This window comes from Colletotrichum fioriniae (assembly GCF_027942845.1).
Source record: "Colletotrichum fioriniae strain IMI 355084 chromosome Unknown scaffold_19, whole genome shotgun sequence".
NCBI classification, from domain to species: domain Eukaryota; kingdom Fungi; phylum Ascomycota; class Sordariomycetes; order Glomerellales; family Glomerellaceae; genus Colletotrichum; species Colletotrichum fioriniae.
The window spans coordinates 445,128-466,215 of NW_027076855.1; the positions used below are offsets into that span (position 1 = coordinate 445,128).

General features: G+C 51.1%; 5 protein-coding genes and 1 non-coding gene across 6 annotated transcripts; 3 read left to right on the plus strand and 3 right to left on the minus strand.

Moving 5' to 3' along the window:
• Nucleotides 1-3,554: 3,554 nt before the first annotated feature.
• N0V96_011852 (uncharacterized protein) lies at nt 3,555-4,989 on the minus strand (the record flags this gene model as incomplete). Its single annotated transcript, XM_053192600.2, has 2 exons — nt 3,555-4,820; nt 4,879-4,989. The coding sequence occupies 2 exons, from the start codon at nt 4,987-4,989 to the stop codon at nt 3,555-3,557; spliced, it is 1,377 nt and encodes a 458-aa protein (XP_053049957.2).
• Nucleotides 4,990-6,035: 1,046 nt separating this feature from the next.
• Nucleotides 6,036-6,809, plus strand: N0V96_011853 (uncharacterized protein; the record flags this gene model as incomplete). The annotated part of the gene is made up of 2 exons (XM_053192599.2): nt 6,036-6,038; nt 6,477-6,809. The coding sequence occupies 2 exons, from the start codon at nt 6,036-6,038 to the stop codon at nt 6,807-6,809; spliced, it is 336 nt and encodes a 111-aa protein (XP_053049956.2).
• A 1,306-nt stretch (nt 6,810-8,115) lies between these two features.
• N0V96_011854 (uncharacterized protein) lies at nt 8,116-9,731 on the plus strand (the record flags this gene model as incomplete). Its single annotated transcript, XM_065759420.1, has 4 exons — nt 8,116-8,897; nt 8,954-9,017; nt 9,362-9,682; nt 9,708-9,731. The coding sequence occupies 4 exons, from the start codon at nt 8,116-8,118 to the stop codon at nt 9,729-9,731; spliced, it is 1,191 nt and encodes a 396-aa protein (XP_065611984.1).
• Nucleotides 9,732-10,243: 512 nt separating this feature from the next.
• N0V96_011855 lies at nt 10,244-10,337 on the minus strand. The gene has a single exon. It is a non-coding gene; the product is annotated as a tRNA-Asp (tRNA).
• A 3,881-nt stretch (nt 10,338-14,218) lies between these two features.
• On the minus strand, nt 14,219-15,844 carry N0V96_011856 (uncharacterized protein; the record flags this gene model as incomplete). The annotated part of the gene is made up of 4 exons (XM_053192597.2): nt 14,219-15,253; nt 15,311-15,382; nt 15,444-15,718; nt 15,793-15,844. The coding sequence occupies 4 exons, from the start codon at nt 15,842-15,844 to the stop codon at nt 14,219-14,221; spliced, it is 1,434 nt and encodes a 477-aa protein (XP_053049954.2).
• A 3,602-nt stretch (nt 15,845-19,446) lies between these two features.
• Nucleotides 19,447-20,112, plus strand: N0V96_011857 (uncharacterized protein; the record flags this gene model as incomplete). Its single annotated transcript, XM_053192596.2, has 4 exons — nt 19,447-19,570; nt 19,628-19,759; nt 19,821-19,957; nt 20,017-20,112. 4 exons carry the CDS (start codon nt 19,447-19,449, stop codon nt 20,110-20,112), a joined length of 489 nt encoding a protein of 162 aa, XP_053049953.2.
• Nucleotides 20,113-21,088: the final 976 nt, after the last annotated feature.

Genomic DNA, 21,088 nt, shown 5'->3' on the forward strand with positions numbered 1-21,088 from the left:
GCGGTGACAGTGTGGCACGCGATAGTGCTCGGGGAGCAGGGGGGCAGGTTGAGGGGTGGGATCATGGGCCAGGGGGCAGCAGGACAAGCGAACGGGACCAGGGAAATAAGAAATTGCACGCAGCTTGTTGCTTCGAGCTTCGAAGGCTAATCTGCAGCTCATTCACCGCGTGGGCAAGTCACGGCCTGTAGGGGAAAAGGAGCATCTCGACCGAACGTCGATCAACATATGAGAAGCTGCTTTTCGAGCTGCCTTGTTGAGGCTTCGTAGTGGTAGGGAGCTGGGCCGGGGCTAATTAATTGAACAATGTCATTGGAGAGCTTTTTGAACGGTCAATTTGCTCAGATGGCCTTCCTATCTGGGTAAGGTCTTCCGCATGTCGTTGGAGGGACTGCGAGAACTGATGGAGGGTGGTCCCTGGCCAGCCGTGGTGGCCATGGATCATAGACCTGTACATGGTCAGGGGATGCTTAGTTAGAGGCACTTTTATTTCACTAGCATCCCCCCCGTTTGGTGGCGAGCCGGCCCTCTTTAGGCTCGCTTCTGAGGAGAGCAGTTGGAGCTATCGCGAAAGAGTGATTGGTAGAAGGTGGGAGATCGGATTTGACTTCTTCGAGATCTCTGGGCGAAGGTTGCCAGCGGCGGCGCCACAACGTTTTTTGTACGTGAATCAGGGTGCGGCTGGCCGTTGGCCGTTCGCATGAGTGAAGGCTAAGCAAGAGACTCGGAAGGCTTGTTCTGGTCTGGTGGCGCATCTAAAGCCCTGTGTTTGCAGATGGCAAAAGGACATTGGGTGGCTCGTGTGGCATTGGTGACGGCTCCATATTGGTAAAGTATTGTTGCTGCGAAATACTGCATCCATCCGTACGCATGGTGAGGCCGGCAACAAAGACAAGGAGGACGAGTTGTTCTATGCCAGTGGCTTGTATAAAGATTGGTGGACGAGGGTCTGCTCCTATCAGCATTCAGCAAGACTACATTCGTAACGTTATCAATACTCCAAGACATTGCCTTTGCCGCTCTGCGATAAACATCATATCAACATGATACGGTAAACACAATACGGGAGTTGCAGCTCCCACATTCCCTGGAAGAAACGCTGCCATCCGTCTTGCGTGCAACAGCGACTTCCCCAGACCATGAAGCCAAGGGGCCAAGAAGTCATGGCACTCTTACTGCCGTGGTGGTAGTGCATCTCGGGGTCGTGGTTTGTTGGGCGTGTTCCTGAATTTGCGCCCGTGCGATGTGGAGCGCCGAGCGCGCGATGTGTTCAGGCACGCATATGGTCACTGGTAATACCACGGCAGCATCCACGCGGGGGACGGACACCCCGGCTGCATGGTGGGTTCTGAGGCGATTGCGTTGGATGTTGTTCCAGGCACGTCAGTAATATCGGCTTCTGAAGTTACCTTAGTTATTTGTCCCGATACTCCTCGGCATACGATTCTTCTTTAGTGAGGAAACAACGCGTAGGGCGTGAGTCGAAGGCCAGTCCGTAATTAGGAAAAGGAGCTTGAAAGGTCAAACGACTCATGTCGAGTCTGTTCCTTTCGGGCAGGAGAATTCGAGACTCTGCTGGCTAGAGGACCTTTTGCTAGTCAATATCGCCAACTCTTCTGCGCCCACATGCGATATCCCCGCACGCACACAGGGCAAAGCCAAAAGTGGCTGAACGGAGTCTCTGAATAGGCGAAAGGATTCTGGGAGAGTTGAAGGCTTGACACTCTACCGGGGAAAGACCAACAAGGTCTGGCACCTGTCATCCCATCCATCCATGGCTTCTCGTCCTTCTGGGCCTCCATCCGATTCACCTGCCGAAAAGTCGATAACGCGGTGGCCAGGCCCCGACCCTAGACCGGACGCAAAGGTTCGCGGGATGCGGGCGGCGGTGCGACGCTACATGCTCCCTCTGCTGGATGGCTCGCATTAAACTTGCAAAGGCGCGTCAATCTCAACTCTCAAGTCACAGGTGCAAGACATCATTTTCGGTCTGCTATTACGTATCGGACCGTCTCGGCTGGAAACTGTATCTGCAATCCGTACTCGAGTCCCGCCGAGTTCTATGCAATGGTACGGATAGAGCTGTGAAGGCCTGGAGTCAGTGGAGTGAAGCGAAGGTCTGAAGAGCAAACACAATGGCCCAGTATTGATACGCCCAGACCAACGCCTAAAAGGCGTAAGGACCACGGCTACTCTCGCTTCTCTCGCCTTTAGCCAAAAGGAGTTGGGTCCCGGCTGGGCTGCTAAGGCGATCTGGGAAGCTCGGGAAGAGGCCGCGGGGATCTCCTCCACTCAATCTGACTTGGTTAAACTTTCAAGCCCTTCGTATTCTGGGCGAGAGAACGGGTCCAGCTGAAAATGAGAGAACTTTTGATATGCACTTCTTCTCAGGGTTCGACGGTTCGGCTGACGGAGAACCTCAAAAGGTGAAGGGTTTGCACGATTCAGTCGCCTTTCTGTGTTTTGCAGCAAATCAACGAAGAGGTTACAGCGAGATGGCGACTGGAGAGGCTCATCAAACAATGGCCCCCGCTTGCTTGAACCTAAAAATTGCGAGAAATTGATGACTGACCTTTTGGCTGCTGGGGAGGACCTGGATACACATATTCTAGGCGGCCTGCACTGCTGTAGGGGTCTCTAATGTAAACAGAACTTTGGCAAACACAAATGCATTTAACCTTACTATGGCGCCGAACTCTGTTCATGGTTGATTCAACAACATGCATCGTCATGCAGCAGACTACAAGCTTTGTGCTCTTGCGGAAAAACTGACGATATTCTTTACCTGGTCGAATAACTTCAATTCCGTGTTCAATATTGTGTCTAAACAGAGATGCAGGCTCTGTATTCCGTGTGGAACTCAAAGTAAACAGGGGAATGTCCACAGCGGCCTTCGCCGACACAACTCTGATTTCTGATTGCCCAAAGCATGAAGCTAGTTCTTGCTCTGTCCAACTCAGAAGCGGGTTTCATAGCGAAACAATCGATCATTATCGTATCGCGATACACTGCAACTGTTGATACTATACGACTTTCATAAAGCATCTACGAAGTAATCATTCAGATGCTGGCAATAGTCGGCCAAATAGTACTAAGTCTAGTCTTCTTTACCGATGCAGAGTGCTGGCCAACATAGATGCCAAACCCAGCCAAGTCTTCGGAGGCACGCCAATGCTGCCACAAGATCAGCATCCCAACTGTCTGGGCACAATGGGTCGTACCTTACAGATCGTCAATGCGACCGTCGCAGTCCGTCCCGGGAAGAAAGGGGGGAGGGTCAACGGGCGGCTGGGCGGTGACCGGGCTCCATGACAAGAGTCGCCTTGTTTCCCCTCCTTGGCCTTGCGGCGAGGGCGGAGGATCGAGGCAGTCTCCACTAGTACGAAAAGAAACATGTGGGCGAGATAAGTATCCTTAACACATCATGCTTAACTAACATTGCTTATTGCTGTGTCATCTATGTACTCTGTACGCTGGACGATGCCGATTATCCATCTGCTGTCCGATGCTAGATACTAGACCAGTTCTCAGACACCCAAATGCAGGCCACTCCATCATGCAAGAAGTTCTCTTGCAACCTCGTATGTGTTGATGAAGTCTATGCCCTCTTTCCTCCAGGTATCATCCTCCACAAAGCTCTTGGATGCATTCAGCACCAAGTTCTTGGGGGCACTCAAGTCATACTTGGGCCAATACGGCAACAGCGACGTGCCATTCGTAAACGTCCCATTACTGGCAGCCTTCGGGTTCGGATCCGTCTCATAAACGAACCGCACATAGGCCTCGCCGATGGCGCGGGCGAAGCGCACGTGGCTGTCATACTGCGGCGACGGCCCGAGCAGGCCAGAAATGTTCTGGAAGCTGTACGCGACGTTGTCAAAATGCCGCACACCCTCAATCTGCTTGCGGTTCCAAAGCAGCTGGTCGAAGCGGTAGCTGTACACGGGCTGGGAGACGGCGTAGAGCTCGCACATCTTGCGGCGGCCCGAGATCATGACTAGGTCGCCGCCGATGGAGGCACCCCGTCGCCACTGCAGGCCGTATTCCGGGTACACGGAGCAGTTCGTGATGGAGAGCGGCGGCTGGGTGCAGGGGTCGTTAGGATACAACTCAAAGAGCTTCCTGATCGTCGGCGGGGAGAGGGCATAAGAGCGCCACCAAGTGAAGCCGTTGAACAGGTCTGTCTCGGTGTTTGGCTTGGGGCTGTTGGGGTTGAAGTTGATGCCCTCATCGCTGTTGGCGCCTGTTAGGAGAGGCACCTTGACAAACTTGCCCTCGCGGATCAGTTGACTCGGGTAGCCCGTTAAAAAGTCCCCATCAATCATCGGGTTCCACACCTGACTGGGGTTTCCTGCAAAGAGTTGCGTCTGAGTAAGGCCGCGGAGGCAAGCCAACTGGTCTTTGGCGGTCCAACAGCCGACGCTGCGCGTCAGATTCTCGACGGGGGCGTTGTAGTAGGCCAGGTCTTGCACCTGGGCCCCCGTCGGCCCGCCGCTCTCGAGAATCGCGGCGCGGTAGAGGCCGTCGTCCCGGCCATCGTAGCTAAACATATGGTAGGCGATGCTCTGGGCCCCGGCACTCTCGCCCCAGATCGTCACCCGGTCCGGGTCTCCACCAAAGGCCGCAATATTCTCCTGAATCCACCGGAGCGCCAACCTCTGGTCCAGCAGACCCGCGTTACTGGAGCCTTCGGCGAGGATTTGAGGTGTTTGTAGGAATCCGTACATGTTGAGACGGTAGTTCATGGCGACGCTGATAATGGGCTGGCCCATGTCCTGGCTTACTTTGACAATCCCTGAGAGGTTGTATTGAGGGTCGGCCTGTGCAATATTCGAGTCAGTCTCAACACTTGATGCATCAAGATTGACATTTTCTTACAATTGACCCAGTATAGAGACCACCGCCAAAGATCCATACGAGAACCGGGAGCGGCTTCTCAGGTTTTCCAGCTGGACGAACAACATTGAGGGTCAAGCAGTCCTCGGACATGTTGAATGTTCCTCTGAACTGCATACAACTGTAGCCCTGTTCCGTGGCATCTCTCGTTCCTTCGAAGGAGGTGTTGAGGCTTTGTGGCCACTTGTACCGCAGCTGGCCGACTGGAGGCTGCGCAAAAGGGACACCGAGAAAGGCATCTTGGTCCCACTCAGCTAAATGACGGCCTTGATAAGTGCCGTTGAGGACCTGGGCTGTAGGCTCTTGAGCTGCTACGGCCTGGAGGAAGCAAGCCGCAACCGCGGAAAACAAAAAGGACAACCGAGCCATGAAAACAAGAAGGAGGATCAAGCTGCTGCTTTTCTCTGCCACTCAGCCCTTCTCATTTTCAGTGAGCGCCCCCTTTCCTCTATGTAGCACGTTTTATACGCCTTTTAGCGTAGCATCGAAGCTCGCCGTCTTACCCTGATGCGTTCATCGCGTTCATCGCGTTCCTCGCATTCATTCCCAAACCCCTAGGAAAAGTGTTGCCGGCCGGGACCCTAGCACGCCTGATTGGAGGAAATTGACAAAAACCGCAAGAGAACCTCGTCGCCTCTAATTTCTAGTGTCGGATTAAGCAGCTTTCACGACCTGGGGTAAATCATTGGAGAAGAATGCGGGGAGATGCGGGGAGACGCTATTGATGGCCCTGGGCCCTGGGGTAAGACGGACGGGGTGATCTCGAACTGGGAGAGATTGCCGGGGTGGTTTGGCGGAAGTAGGTGAGAGACGCGCCATGGCTGGCAGATTGGAGATGCAGAAATAATTTTCCCACCGTCTAGAGCAGCCTATCCTAGCGGGGACATCTGCATGTGAAGCAGGAGAGCTGAGGGTGATGATGTAGCCCTTGGTGGTTGAAGGTGTTGTCGCATTAGCCCCTTTAAATTTTCAGGCCCTGTGATCCATGTTAGCTGTTTTGTGACTTTAATGAGATGGCTAGGAGATGTTTCTTTTCTCACTTTACGCACGAAGTGAACCAGGTTGCTTGTTAGCTTGAAAGGGGTGAAGGTCGAGTGAGTGACACGTGAGAAGCATGTGAGTGAGTGTGCTTGATGAAGATGGTGAGTCTCACTTGTATCTCACTGAGCCACTCATCTCACTCGAGCACCGTGTGAGTTCAGCCACACTGTCAGTCCCACACAGTCTCCGGCTAAATCCCGGCAGCTCACCCAATTCCTGGTTGACGTCAATAGCCGCGAGCTTAGAAATTCCGAATTGAAGCTTTCCACTGATCCACGGCAAATTATTTGGGAATCTCCATTCGACTGCGATAGCCTCAATCGACCCCATTTGAAGCTATTGCCAAACATCCTTGCAATACGAACCCAACAGTCAACAAATCAACCACCGACCTAGCCCAAATGCTTTGCAGAGCGTGCCGTCGCGCAATTGCGCTCCCCAAACCCACGAACACCATTGCAAAAGCTCCCCTCTCCAGTCTCTCGATCGCAACAAGAAACGATGCCCCCAGATCCACGCCTACAGTCCAAGTTTTGAAGACGATCCGATCACGGCCTCAGTTCAACCACCAATCGATCTCCAAGCGCTCCTACTCCTCCGCGACCGAGACATCAACAGCCCTCGAGAAGCCCGACCACCTCGACGATGCCGAGTCGACGATATGGGATAAGCTAGTCGCTGAGTTCACGCCCTCGGAGCTCATTGTCCAAGACGTTTCGGGTGGATGCGGTTCCATGTACGCCATCGACATCACCTCGGCCAAATTCAAGGGCGCCAACATGCTGAAGCAGCAGCGCATGGTCAACGCCGTCTTGGGCGACATGATGAAGCAGTGGCACGGCGTTCAGCTGCGCACCAAGGCACCTCAATAAGGGTTCGGACGACATCACCCGTCGCGGCGATGAAGACGACTGTATTATAGAAGAAAGTGTATCAACAACCACCTACACTTGGCGGAGCAATCCCGCCTCGGGGACAGCGAAGACTCGAGTAAAGGATGATATGGGGGCCGTTCTGTCTAGCCTCGGACGGAATTTGTATGCTACTGTGCTTTTGATTTGGACAACCCTCCCAATTCTCTTCCCAATTATCAGCCTTTCATTTCTCGGGCTATCGCGAATTCCCTACATGCCCCTCGTCTTGGAGCAAGCTTCCAGATCTTGGATGTCTTTACAAAATTGGCCCGAAGTCGCTGCTGCCTCTTACTGTTTCTTGACCATCACAGGCTTTGTCAGACTTTGTCGCAATGTTTGCTACTCTTTTCCTGACGGCGAAGTGACTTGAGATCATGCCCCTCTCCTGCTCCAACCAATAACACCTCTTGAATTACTCCTCCAGCTCGTGTCTGTGGGCCTATATGGGTCGTCGACAAAGTCTGGCTCTACCCTTGGCACATGATCGCTTGTCCTTGAATAGCAACAGCTTACCAAGACACCTTCTTTGCCCATTGTTCCATTCAGAAATCTATCAGAGAGTCCCATAGCGATCCATCATGGCACATCCATTGTAACCACAAAAGCTCAAGCGCTTACGCCGACATATCCGTGATCCCTACTCCGTACGTTACACAAGACAGGGTCGAGAAACCCACAAAAGCTGCCTCCCCTCCAAGCGTATTCCCCCAAAAAATGTCCAATCACAAGCATCAATGTTTAGAATCTCCAATTGCCGATCTCTCGTTCGCATCTTGCCCGGGTCCGACAGGCAGGACATTATTGGACATCACCTGGCATTGATAGACTGAATGTCTGCAATCGAACGATGCCAAATACTGGGCAGTGCGACTCTTCCAGATAGGCTATCCGAATCGAGGTAGGTTCATAATCGGCATTTGGGACTTTTGGTGACAACGGCCCGGTACACCAAGCCTTCCAACGCGCAAACCCCGGTTCATCGACATGGAAGCCAACGCTGTCATCCTCAAGACGTCTATAGAATCCCGAGCGATGTAACGAGAGACGGGGTTGCAACGTTCAACACGTTGGCATGGCAAGGGTTCACGTCAATGTCTGCACGGGGCAAACCCGAAGAGTAGAAGATGGTCGCTGTCGGCATTGAAATACTAGCTATAATGGAGGACTCTGACCACTGAATAAGAGCTCGATGGTTGAAATTGAAGTCAACTCAACCTTGCCTCCCTCAGTATTGCACTCAAGTTGCGCGACGAGCCGATGAAACATGGCGCTCTCCAAGTTCACCTTATACCTCGATGCAGGCTCGGCATCACTCTATCTCAGCGTCGCTTTCATCGTCTATTATGTAGTCTCATCTGTCATAGCCTACGGTCGTCTCCGCCAATTCCCCGGCCCTCTCATCGGACGCTTCTCTTACCTATGGCTCATATCAAACGCGCGCTCCGGCCGGCCGGCCGAACACTTCACCAACCTCAACAGGAAACATGGCTCCCTGGTCCGCATTGGCCCAAACGACCTCGTCACCGACGACCCGGATATCCTACGTCGCATGAACGCTGCGCGCTCTACTTACGGCCGATCATCCTGGTACGATACCACGAAGCTAAACCCTCACGAAGACAGCTTGTTCAGTCTGCGCGACACCGGCGCACATGATAGGCTTAAGGCCAAGTGCGCAGCTGGATATGCCGGCAAAGAGAACCTGGCGCTCGAAGATGGCATCAACTCCCAGGTGGCTGGTTTTGTGGACCTCATCCGGAGGAAGTATGTGACTACCGACGACGACGTCAGGCCGATGGACCTGGGAAAGACAGCACAGTATTTCACGTTGGATGTTATTACCAGAGTTGCGTACGGGAAGGAGTTTGGATACCTAGCTACTGATTCGGATGTCCATGACTACATCAGCACAACGGAGGCAGCTATACCGCTTCTGCAGCTATGCAGTGAGGTGCCGTGGCTTGCCAGCTTTATGTTTTCCAAGCCCGTCCTGGGAGCGGTCGGCCCAAAACATACTGACAAGAGCGGATTGGGAAAGCTAATGGGGTACGTGTTGCTTCTTCAATGGGTAGCATGATGGTGCGATGCTGATCGGAACGTAGAGTGGCCAAGGAGGTCGTCGGACGACGTTTCGGTACAGATGCGAAGGAGGAACCTGACATGCTGGTAGGTCATCTTTCTGACATCCTATCTGGAGCAAAGCTGAGGACAAACAGGGTGCCTTTATTCGACACGGCGTTAGCCAGAGCGAGTGTGAAACAGAAGTTCTCTTCCAGATCATTGCTGGATCAGACACAACCGCAACAGCAATTCGGACGACTTTTTTACATCTTATTACATCGCCTCGCGCATATCATACTCTGAAGGCCGAAATTGTCACAGCTGTCACCCAAGGCCGGATTTCTTCCCCCATTACCTATGAGGAAGGAAAAACATTGCCCTACCTTCAGGTTAGCCCCTCAAATTTCCGCTCCTGGTGACCGTAACTTCGACTTGCTCACCAAAGCCAGGCCATTATCTATGAAGGTCTTCGGATGTGCGCGCCCTTCACCGGCCTTTGCGCCAAAGAGGTACCCGCCGGAGGAGACACCATTGATGGACGCTTCATTCCCGGTGGTACGCGCATCGCCCAGAACGTATGGGGCACGCTCCGTCGCGTCGACGTCTTTGGTAAAGATGCGGATCTCTTCCGGCCTGAGCGATGGATCGAAGCCGATGCGGCGACGAGGGATAAGATGCAGAAGACAACCGAACTCGCGTTTGGATATGGACGATGGGGTTGTGCGGGAAAGAATGTTGCGTTTCTCGAGCTGAATAAAGTGTTTGTTGAAGTAAGTACTGTCTTTCTGCCCCGAGTTTGAGAAGGTGGTGGCGCTGTGAGGTGTTGAGATACTGACATTTCCATACTTAGTTGCTTCGCAATTTTGAGTTCCAGATTTCGGATCCCGCTAAGCCTTGGCATAGCGTGAATCACAACTTGTTCATGCAGGATAACTTCTGGGTAATGGTTACCGAACACAATAATTAAAGAGACCAGGCGAGAGTGAATGTGACGAAGCTGGTACGCGAGATATTCTTCTGAGAGATCCTTGTAGGGCTCGTGTTTGCGCAGAAGATGAGCCATTAATTCAAGATAACATGATCATAAACTCCGTCCGGTAATTATCACCAGCGCTTGGCCGCTGTCGCTGTCGTTGCCACCATCACCATCGTCCAGCCGCCCGAAGCCAAGCAAGCACTTACAGATCCAGATACCTCTCCCACTCCTTTCTTTTTGGAACTTAATTAAGTGTCCAATCCAAACCAAAATGCAAAAAGAGTTCGCAAAGCACATTGGCCTACTACATCTCTATCTCTGAGTGGCCCCAGGGGAAGACTTGATCCGCAACCCACTCCGAGGTGAGCTTCGCCGGGAATCGAACCCGGGATCTCTCAACATCGTGTGGTGACGAGCGAGCGCCATGCACCAGCTAGGCCACCTACGGTGTCTTCGACGACGACGAGAAGGCAACTGAGTGATGTGGGAGGCGGCGGGGGAGTGTGGGAAGGGCGAGAACAGTCGGTAAAGAGAAAAGAAAGTATGAATGACGGCATGCGGAAGGACTGAGGTAGACGGGGAAGGATGGTGAGGGTGGGATATGGTGGTGATATTGGAACGAGAAGGAGGATGGCCCAATACTGGCAGGTGGGGGATATGGGCAAAGTAGCCGCCTGGAAGCAAGGAGCAGGAGCTGCGGGTTTGAGAATGGAAGCAGGGCATCAGCGAGTTAGAACAGGATGGGGGAGGCATGATTAAGCGGCGTCATACAGCAAGTAGATAGAAAGACCAGTACTAGAGCGCCTGACCACTTGGACGAGACAACACGATGCTAAATTGCATGAGGCCGTAGGAAACTGTTCACGCGCAGTGTCTCAGTAAAACACTGGGTGGAGGGTAAAAAGATAGGAGGCAACATGGCGGGAAATTAAGAAGACACGAGATGACTGCAAGGTTAAAAGCAACATCTTTTGGCTGGAGTACATCAGAAGACAGGAACAGAAACACCCGTATGGACCGTTCGATTTTGAGTCCCCCCTTACTGAAGTCTTGGTCCAAGCTGATATCCACAGCTCTCAGGAGATATAGATCCAGCTTCTGCCGTGGCTCATATCGTGTGGTGACGGGTCGGGTGCCGCTGTAGCCTAACGGGTACTTACGGTGTCAAGACATTTTTTCCCGCCTTCTATGGAATAAGGCCTCTTGTTCGAGTCCCTCTCTTGTGACTTTTTTCTTTTTTGATTATTCTTTTGCCGTTGACCTTTTGGATCCTTGTTATTGACCTTTGTAAATCTTCCTTATTGTCGGCTAGAAATACCTTGAGATCTAGCCTTAGCAAAATTTCCTTTTCACTGCCCACTTTTGCTTTACGTGTAGATGTATGTCGTTCTCAAGTGAGATACAGTTAGCCCCTGAAATGCAATAGGTTCATTCCCGTGACCTGCCTAGCTTGAGGAAGCCGGGCCCATAGACTTGAGATCAAATATCCGGCAATAGCTGACCTCAAGCAAGTTTTCTAGTCACCACGAGGCGGAAGACATGATCGACGGTATCTTCAATCAGGCATTCTAGCTTCCCTGCCAAAGCTGCACCTAGAGAGGCGGGCTCTCGAGAGGCCGAGACCCGCCTCCTAAGGTATTGGACTAGCAATAGAAGATCGTATACATACCTCTTCAACGACTGGCATACGCTATCTGAGGGCCCTGAAGCTAAATCGACGAAAACGACCAAACACTCTGCTGTGACGAAACACACGTCGCGTTGTTCGTGAATGAAGACCAACGGTCTGAGTTTCGTAGCGTTCAATAATCAAGGTTAGTCTGAAATAGCCAAAACAATGTATCCATTCGCTTCTGAAAAGGCTATTATGTTTCACTGAGAAGAAATTGATTCTTTTGTATCCATATATATACCCGAGGGTATCGTATCTTGACGGTCTGGGATACGGAGAGTGAAGTGGTCAACGCACTGCTTGTAGAACACAAATAACCGAACCCGTACGACGATGACTAGTTATCGCAGCGTCCCATGATTGGTCGGATCAACAGGACCATCTGCAACATGTCAGCAGAGTTGCCTTGTGGGAGAGGGGCACAGCAAACCGCGACAAATCTTGCCGCTGCAACAAGCCGCCAATCCATCGAAGAGCCACAAAAAAGCGACCCTCAGGCGCAATGTACTTCTCAAGTCACAGAAAGGAAGCGTGACAAAAAGGCAGTTGACGGGTCCCCGCCTGAGTATTTCACTCAACGACACATTACCTAGCACGCTACTACCTCCCTTCATCGCGAACGATGGCCGAACATCGGCTGGCTAGCAGCTTGCGGTCCTTCCAATATAAACCACTAGATCCGGGAAAGAAAGAATTTCGCCTCATCGAAATAGCACCTCTGGAGATAGAAGACCCGGGGTCTACGCCGGACCTACTCGTTCGCTGTCGCCTGAAGCACGCCAGCCTCAACGAGGGGCAATCCTACGTGGCGGTTTCATACGCATGGGGAGATGCCGACATCACAAAGGACATCCTAGTGGAGGACCAGTTGGTTCAAGTTACCACAAACTTAGAAGCAGCTCTGAGAAAGTTGGCTTCTCGACAAATTGGCGATAACCTCGGATCAACCTTTTGGATCGATGCCTTGTGTATTGACCAGAAAAACGAAGCAGAGAGAGCCCAACAAGTATCTTATATGAGAGGTATCTACCGCTGCGCTACAAAAACATTTATTTGGCTCGGCCTGGCAAGCTTGAACAGTGATCTTGCAATGGATACTCTTTTCGAAGTAAACAAGTTGGTAGACTCGGGGGCTTTTGCTGTCATGTCCTGGTCCGAATTTCCCTTCACCGAGATCGCGGTCAATCCGACGGTGGATCAGGTCCAGGCTATGCTCATAGGAATAATCGGAGAGCTTTGTCACAACAAGTTTGCAAGATTAAACGCTATCGGCTCTTTATTCGAGAGAGCCTGGTTCCAGCGCGTCTGGGTGATTCAGGAACGCGTGCTGTCAAAAGATTGCGTGGTCTATTGCGGTGATACTTGGGCCTCTTGGGATGCATTCTATAACGGATTCTGGGTGCTCTGCGGTGTGCGCGACTATCTGAACATCGTCGGCTCGGGCACGGGAAGGCCAGATAGCTCTACGCTGGTGGCTTTTCTCACGGCGGCTCTCGACAGGGTAACTCCCGTTGCCTTCACTCGCCCAAACTCTTCACTCTTCACCCTTTTCTCTTTGCTCTCAAGAATGGCAAACAAAGCTCAACTCCAGGCCTCCGATCAACGAGACTACGTCTTCTCGCTGTTGGGCCTGATTAGCCCGGATTTGAGCCCGTCAATCCCAGTCCAGTACAACAAGGATTGGCAAGCAATTCGGACGGAGGTAGCCAAAGCCTGTCTGATATATTATGGCCCAAGAGTCCTATCATTTGCTGGGGTAGGGGGTGTGCACATCCATCCCGCAGATATGGTATACTCAAGCAAACCGTCATGGGCACCCGACTGGTCCTCGAAATTCTTGGCGCAGCCGCTACACGTCCCATCCATTTTCATAGTGCGAGGCCAAAACAGAGAAAGAGCATACATGGCCTCCGGATCACTCTCCCAGTCTCTCTCAGCAGCATTCTCAGTCGAGAATCGGTTCCTTGCGAACTCGCTATCGTTGAAGGCTATGAAAGTCGGCAAGATTGTCAAACAAGGAGAACCTTTCGTAAGACTGAATGGGTTGAACGCGGGTGAGGCAGTTGGGCTTCAACAGTCATTATTTCTCAGATGGCTCGATGATCTTGGTTCCATATTGGCAAGAACTAATGCAGTCTACAATACCGATGAAGCCCTGAGAGAGGCGTTGTGGAGAACTCCAATCGCTGATCGAGAGTTTGCATTTAACTGGGAGACGGAACGGGCATCTGGTAAAATGTTTATATCGTACCAAGCTTTGCGACAAGGAAAACACTCTGAGGGCATGAAGTATATGAATGTCGCCCTTGCCAAGCTCACTGGGAGGTGCCCCTTTGTAACCGACGGAGGATACGTAGGACTTGCGCCAATGGCAACATCAGTAGGCGATGATGTGTGGATAATTATTGGCGCCGACGCACCGTTCATTACTTCGACCCGCTCATGTACTTGGACCGGATATTCCCAAATTGTTGGCGAGGCGTACGTTCATGGTATAATGGATGGCGAGCTCTTGCAGGGAACCATTGAGCTACAGACACTCAATCTCACGTAAATCGATGCTTTCTCGTCACGAAATACGTCTCAACTTGATTAATATCATTCAATCGTGTATTATCGTGTAGTTGTACATGGACATTTCGTCAAATCGTGTGCAGATTAGTGCGCAACCTGCAAGCCGCGAAGAGAGATACTAGCTCTCACAGTCGCACCAGATCCAACATCGAAACTTTCCTCCTTGACCAACCCAGGCGCCTGAAGAACATCCTGGAAAGGAATCTCAACAGCACCAGTCTCGTCAGCCTTGTTAAGCAGAGAGATCTTGAAGTTGGCAGGGTTGGCGAGTAAATCCGCCGTCACAGGGATCCTAAATGCCTGGTCGAAAGACGGGTTGAAGATATCCGTTCCCGGGCTGTAGGTCTTGGCCGCAGTGCGGAACTCCTTTGCACCCCATGTCACCTTGATACTGGGATTAAGCTCGTCGCGCTGGCCCTGCAATCCGAGGGCGCTGGCGATGAGGACCGTTGCGAGACCGACGATTTGGTGCTCATTCTCACTTTGAGTGGATGTGATGACTTCAGCGTTGTCCACAAAGTTGTAAAACTTTGCGTGGACGACAATCTTGGCATCAGTAGGCTCCTCCTTGTGGGTGAGAGCCAACTCCTGGGAGCCGCCGTTGAGCAAAATGTCCTTAACCGTAGTAGTCGCGATACCAATATCGTCATCGCCGCCAAGGTCATCGTCCTGGACATCAATAAAGATGCGCTGATCGTAGTCTGCGACGAGGAAGTCATGGGTCTCGTTCCACTCCGGGTCGTGATCATTCTTCTTGACGGAGGTGCGCCATTCCTCCTCAGCACCAACGTTCACCTTGGCGTAGCAGTCGGGGACGTCCTTGACGATCTTGGCCAACAGTCTCTTGGCGCCACTCTTCTTTGGACCGTTGATGCCAATCGCCTTCTCGATAGTAAGGCGAAGGGCGCCCAAATGAGGCAGGTATGTTCTGAAGTAGTCGTTGTTGCTGTCGAGCTTCACGAGATAACGGTTGGGGAGCACGGCCATTGAGGCGATGATGTCCAGAATGACCTTGCGCACGGCCTTATCAACCAAAGCCCAGTCTGCGATGTTTGCAGCATTGGTGAAGTCGAGTTTGAGTTCTGGTGGGTTGATGAAAGCGACTTGTGCAGCTCCAATCTTATTCCCAAACTTAGCACATGCACACGGAATTGACAGGTCGAGGTAGGGACTTACAAGAGGGATGATGTTTGTAAGAGGTGCAAGCAAGATTGAAAGCCTGCCCTTCAGATGAACATGTTCGATGCCCTGTGGCCGTCCGTTTTAGCTACGCGCGAGTCAAGCGGTCATCTTGATGCTAGGGTCTTACCAGCTTGGGCACCATCTTGCCATCGAGCTCGATGTCACTCTTTCCCTCCCAGATCACATCCATGTCAAGCTTGATACCGCCATTGTCGACCTTGTGAACGTCCACTTCTGATACTTGCATGGGTACATTTCCGAGGTCCAGCTTGACGAACTTGAGACTGGCGAGGGGGCCAGGAAGCATCGTGGCGAACATGGGCTCCACGATCTCCTTGACCATCCTGCAACCGGCAACATTGATGTTGGGCCATAGCTGCTCGATGATGTCGTTGAGGAATCCTGATGAGATATTAGACACCAAAAACCGACTAACCAAATGCCACAGCTCCCGAAATAGAAACATTGCGCCCTACCTGCTGATTCGGTGCCTCCAGAGGCAGTCAACTTGTCTACGATTCCTGCCATTTTGAACAAGGGTGTTGAATATGAAAAAAGAAACAATTCAGAGTAGGTTGAAGTGGTACTCGGCGATGAGAGACGAGAGGCCTCGAGGAACAACGATGATATATCAATGAGTTACTGCAAGAGTGGGTCAGCCGGATTAGAGGGTGGATCACTCAGGGGAAAGTCAAGAACACTCCAGCTGAAGCCCAACATCAAAAGGGAGATTGATGGGTGATGAGCGCTTTTGATGCCCAGACTACGCGGTGGCTTGTCATTCGTGTTCCTTGGCAGTGAACATGGAAAGTGGGTTGACGTCACTTGTTAGACTGCGGAGATCACTGGATGTCATACAAGCTTGCTTGGCATAGTTTGCCCTTCAGCTTTATCATTGGGCCTGTATCCCTGCCCGCGCGGGGTTCTGCACTCAGCCGCTGACACACCGCTTGTCGACCCCAGTTCCAGGGAGAACTTGCTTCAATGTCTGGATCAATGACAGCTGTCTTGGATATTGCAGGATCCTCCTGAGCACCAGTCGTGGAAGATGGGGCGTGGCTGGTGCTGCACATCGGTGGCGTTGTGGCATGATACGTGGACACGCTAACAGTGCTTCATACATGCAGCGGGACCATTCTACAGGTGAGCAGGAACCGTTGAAGGCTAATAATAGGGTATGATGCCAAAGACTTCGGTCTAGACTATGGGATAAAAACAAGGATCTTGTTGATTCGTGAGGCTCATTTTTTGTTAGAGACTTGTTGGACCGCGTCCAATATGCGCATTAAATTACATTCACATCCGATTCAACGACTCTTGTCGTCGTGGTGTTTATGCAGTCTCTCTGACAACAGTCTAGAGCTCATCTTTTTCCACAGAAGACAACTTGCTTAGGGTGGAAAAGAAAGTCCGCACGTCACTCATCCACAGGTCGGGTTGACTGACAGCTGGAAAATGGCCGCCAACTTGATGTCGCTGGAAATATACCAATTCAACGGATCTTTCGATCCAATCTCTTGGCTGTTGAAGGTCAGTTGTGGTGTCTGGATACACGTGTTCCACGGTAGGTAGAACTCACCACGAACCCAAAGTTTCCAATGTCAGGGAACGGGCCATCACCCATGCTCCACTGAGAAACCCCTGTGGGCACGTCTGTGTGGGGAAATTGCGACTAGCATAGGTGTCAATAATCACGACGCTTACAAAAAACCACACTCAAAAATGGGATGACAAACCTGGAATCCCAGGTAAGCTCGAATACCTGCGTATGGCCCTGGTATATACATCATCATCGAATCCGTGATGAGCTCTTCTTCGGTGTAAGGGTAGCCGTTGGAAGTGGCATAGTTGACATCCCAGAACCAGCCAAGCAGACCAACCGGACTATCGGCCAGAGCTTGGGATATCGTCAGAGGCTTCTGGCTATGGACAATGGAATATGCCCAATGCGAGCCGAACCATTTTTCAATAGATTCCATATACAGAGTTTCTTCGTCGGTGGTCTTATTCTGCCCCAGTCGAGCCCGGTCTCCAGTGGTTGGCTCAGCGATGAAGAAGTCGCACATGTGGCCAATGATACTATCACGCACGTCGATGGTCATCCACATTCCGGTGACCCATCCTAGGTCGGTGGTAACTATGCCATACTTTTCGTAACCGAGCTGGTGCATCAGTGTGTCAAAGGCCAATCCCATTTCCCGCAATCCTAGCCCGGGGTGTTTGGGCTCTGGACTGAATCCAAAGCCTGGTAGATCTGGTGCGACGATGTGGAATGGCTGTTCGGAATTCTCTGACAAAGGCTTGATGACTTTTGACCACTCCAGATTTGTTGATGGCCATCCGTGAAGGAGGAGCAGTGGTGTGGCGTTGGCGTTGGCGGAAACATGATGGATATAATGCAGCGGTACAGGATATGGGTAATTTTCGACTCCCGGCACAGTCGTTGCATAGTGATAGAAATCGTCGTTGAGCCTTTTCTCAACGTTCTTCCAGTCATATTGTTTGGCCCAGTACTCCGCAACGCCAGTCAGATTTCCAGCGGGGGGCCCTTCAGTATCCCAGTATGAAGACAGGCCATGTGTAGGTCGATAAGATCGTACTTTCTGCAAGGTGTCATGCAGAAAGGATTCGTGGACGTGAATTTTGAATCTTTCGACTTTTGGATTCGATGGAAAGTCAAAACTCAGTGTAGGTGCAGACTGCTGATAACTAATGGCTATGGCCATCGACCACAGTAGAGATTGGAGAAGCATGGCGAATGAACGCATGTAGTTGTTCGCAAAATGCGAGAGCATATGCAGATTACTTCCCCGTCAAACAGACTACCTTATGAATTGAATCCATACCCTTGATTTGAGAAGGTAGTTAATTTCATTCTCTTTCCTTTAACCATTACAAGAAAGCCAACACGTTCATGCTTGCGCCCCAACTCCGTGGAGCTGGATCGATTACAAATGGTGAAGTGGTCTCATTTTGAAGGATCATTTCCTTCTCATTAGAATATTCTTACAAATCTTACAAATACACATAGTCTATCGTAGAGTCTCCCTTTAATTAACCAGGGAGTGTCCTGAAGTTCTACGATGCAATGGGGTATGTAGCATTCGGTCATGAAAGGTTCCCGACTCGGTCCCGGTAAGGTTTCGGGAGCCCCACAGTGTTGCCTGATGACCTCCGAAGGATGCACCTTGCGGAGCCGTAGACGGTTCAAAAGTGCCTATAATAATATGAGCAGGGTGGGTTATTAAGTAGGGGACCCAATTCAACCGTTTAATCGCTTGAAGACCCTTGTGACGATATCCAGAGATAGGACAGCACAGCCATCAACTGCCAGGTCGAGTATAGTTTCATGACTTTGCTTCGGGTCCTTAATCAGGGCTCTGTATTGCTTTAGCTACCGACTCTGGACTCGCTCAAATGTTGTGATCTTATGGATAGGATGACTGTAATTGAACAAACAGCCGATAGGATCGTCACCGAATCAGGCTGCATGGCGTCATGGAGACATTGCAGAGCGCTTAGGTCACACAGAATTGTAGGACGTGGGTGCGCCGCCCTGCAACTCAACCAGGGTAGAGCTTCTTTGACAAGAACAGAGTACACTGAATTTCTCTTCCAGGATATGCAGGCGGCTTATTACGTAGCAGGCGTGTAAGTCTGCCTAGCAAGGCTGACAACTTTGATGCAACGATTTCGCGACGTCGCGATTCAAACTGTGCCGATTACTCATCGGCTGAGAGAAAGGGGTATACCATGAGTTCGCGATGGTTCAACATAGTCAAGGGCCGAAGTAAAGACATTTGACTACAAAAGCCTCGCTGTCATCCTTACGATCGATGGTTGATGAGCTATGATCATCAGCAGCTGCCATAGTCCATCGTCTGACTTCAACTTATTACCATCAAACTTTGAAAGCTACTACTAAAACTCTGGCAGACGCGATGTTCAACATGAGATACTCCCTTGGGAACATTTTCACCTTTGCGCTTTACGGAAGCACGACCGCATCCTTGGGACCACTCCGGCTCCCTCAAATCACCTACCCTTCCAATGTTGGCTGCGGTGAAGTTAACGTCTTCTATACGTAAGAACCGCATAGATCGTTGAAGAACTTTAGAGCTCGACTAAACATGCACAGGGGGCTTCCTGCCTACCACCCATACGTGATTGCGCAGCACTATGACCCTGTTGATGTTGACAAGGAACTTCGGAATGACACCGCCGCACTTGTCAAGGCCGGCTTCAATGTTTACGGTAAAATCCCCTCGGACCACCAAGTGTTATTCACTTACTGATAAACACTTGAAACAGTTTTGTTCCAAGGCCCGGACCAGCCAATCACAAGAATCGCCGACCGGATGAACGGCACCCACTGGGGTGTGACTGGCGTGGGATTCGGCCAAAGGGGCGCGACTATTGTGGACGTTGTCACTCGTTTTGAAGGTATTTACTTCTGTTAGTTTGCATGGAAGACCCGACTGTGGATGCTCATTGCGAACCCTAGATAATCTTCATCAGTTTCGCGAGAATGCGCCCTTGACCCCGACGGTATTCAACTGGGGTCCTACCACGCTGGCCGCCTCTGTGATCCGACATGTGCCCTTGAAGGAAGACTGTTCCAATAAGCCCGGAAAATTGATTGTAAGCATTGTCTGAAAATCCAGATTGAGAAACCAAGACACTGACTTTCAACTATCAAGGCTTATGAGGAGGCATGCCCCCCTGAGCTTTGTGAGAAGGTGACCGTCGTCACATCTGGGAGCCTCGACGAGCTTCTGAAGGGCATCGGAAACTAAGGTCCCGCAACCAACGACGGAGAGAGAAGTCCCCAGCAATGTCTCGACCTTGGGTGTGCAAGGAAATATTCAACATGTTTGGCACAGCCCTCCGAGAAAGAATCACGATGCGGACGGGGCGGCGTGTTTGACAACTATATGATTTTGGGGCTCTTGTTTCTTGCTGTTTGTTATTTTTTCCAGATTTCTCTTCAATTTCATCTCTTGATGGATACGTTTGATGGTTGTTGTTATAACACTTGGGGCCTACCGCCTCACGGTCGGCAATTACTGCCAAAAGGTATCCTGAGATGCTTAGATATTTCTTTCCCCATTAGAACAGGCCTGTTCTGTAGCACTGTAAATACCAAATGCTATTGACTCAAATTTTCGAAGTTCACACGTACCTGTGGGCAAGATTTCGTTGCCGGCGCGGGTATCCTGGAAAAGATGACGACGAGGCACAGTTTCTATTGTGCTCCAAATGCGGAAGGGCTGGCGCGGAATTGTCCATGGTATAATATGAAATGAAATGTAGATCTGCATCACAACTCCACTGAAATTTTTATCCTCATGGACGTGAAATGTCTGTTTATACAGCTCTGAGAGATGCGGCCGCTGGAAACTTACCAGCTCGTGTTCGTTCTCCAGAGCTAGTAAAATGTTCCGCAAAGGGATCCATCGCCGCATGTATGAGCAGATCTCTGGGGTAATTGAGATACCTGAGGCCCAGGTATATCACTAGACTCAACCTGGAAAGCTACATGGAGAGGTCTAGGGAAGAGCCAGACGGTAGTTGCTCAGATATGTAGCTGGAGGCCTCCGTCAAAAAATCGCTCTCGTCAAAAATGCCCCTCACGGGCCATGTGCGGCATCTCAAAATCCCTCATACAATGGCTTTTGTCCAAACAAACACACAAATAACGGATTGTAGAAGGTCATGATGTTGAGATGCACGAGGGGAATTTGGAAAGGTAGCAACCGCTCCGGGCTGTAT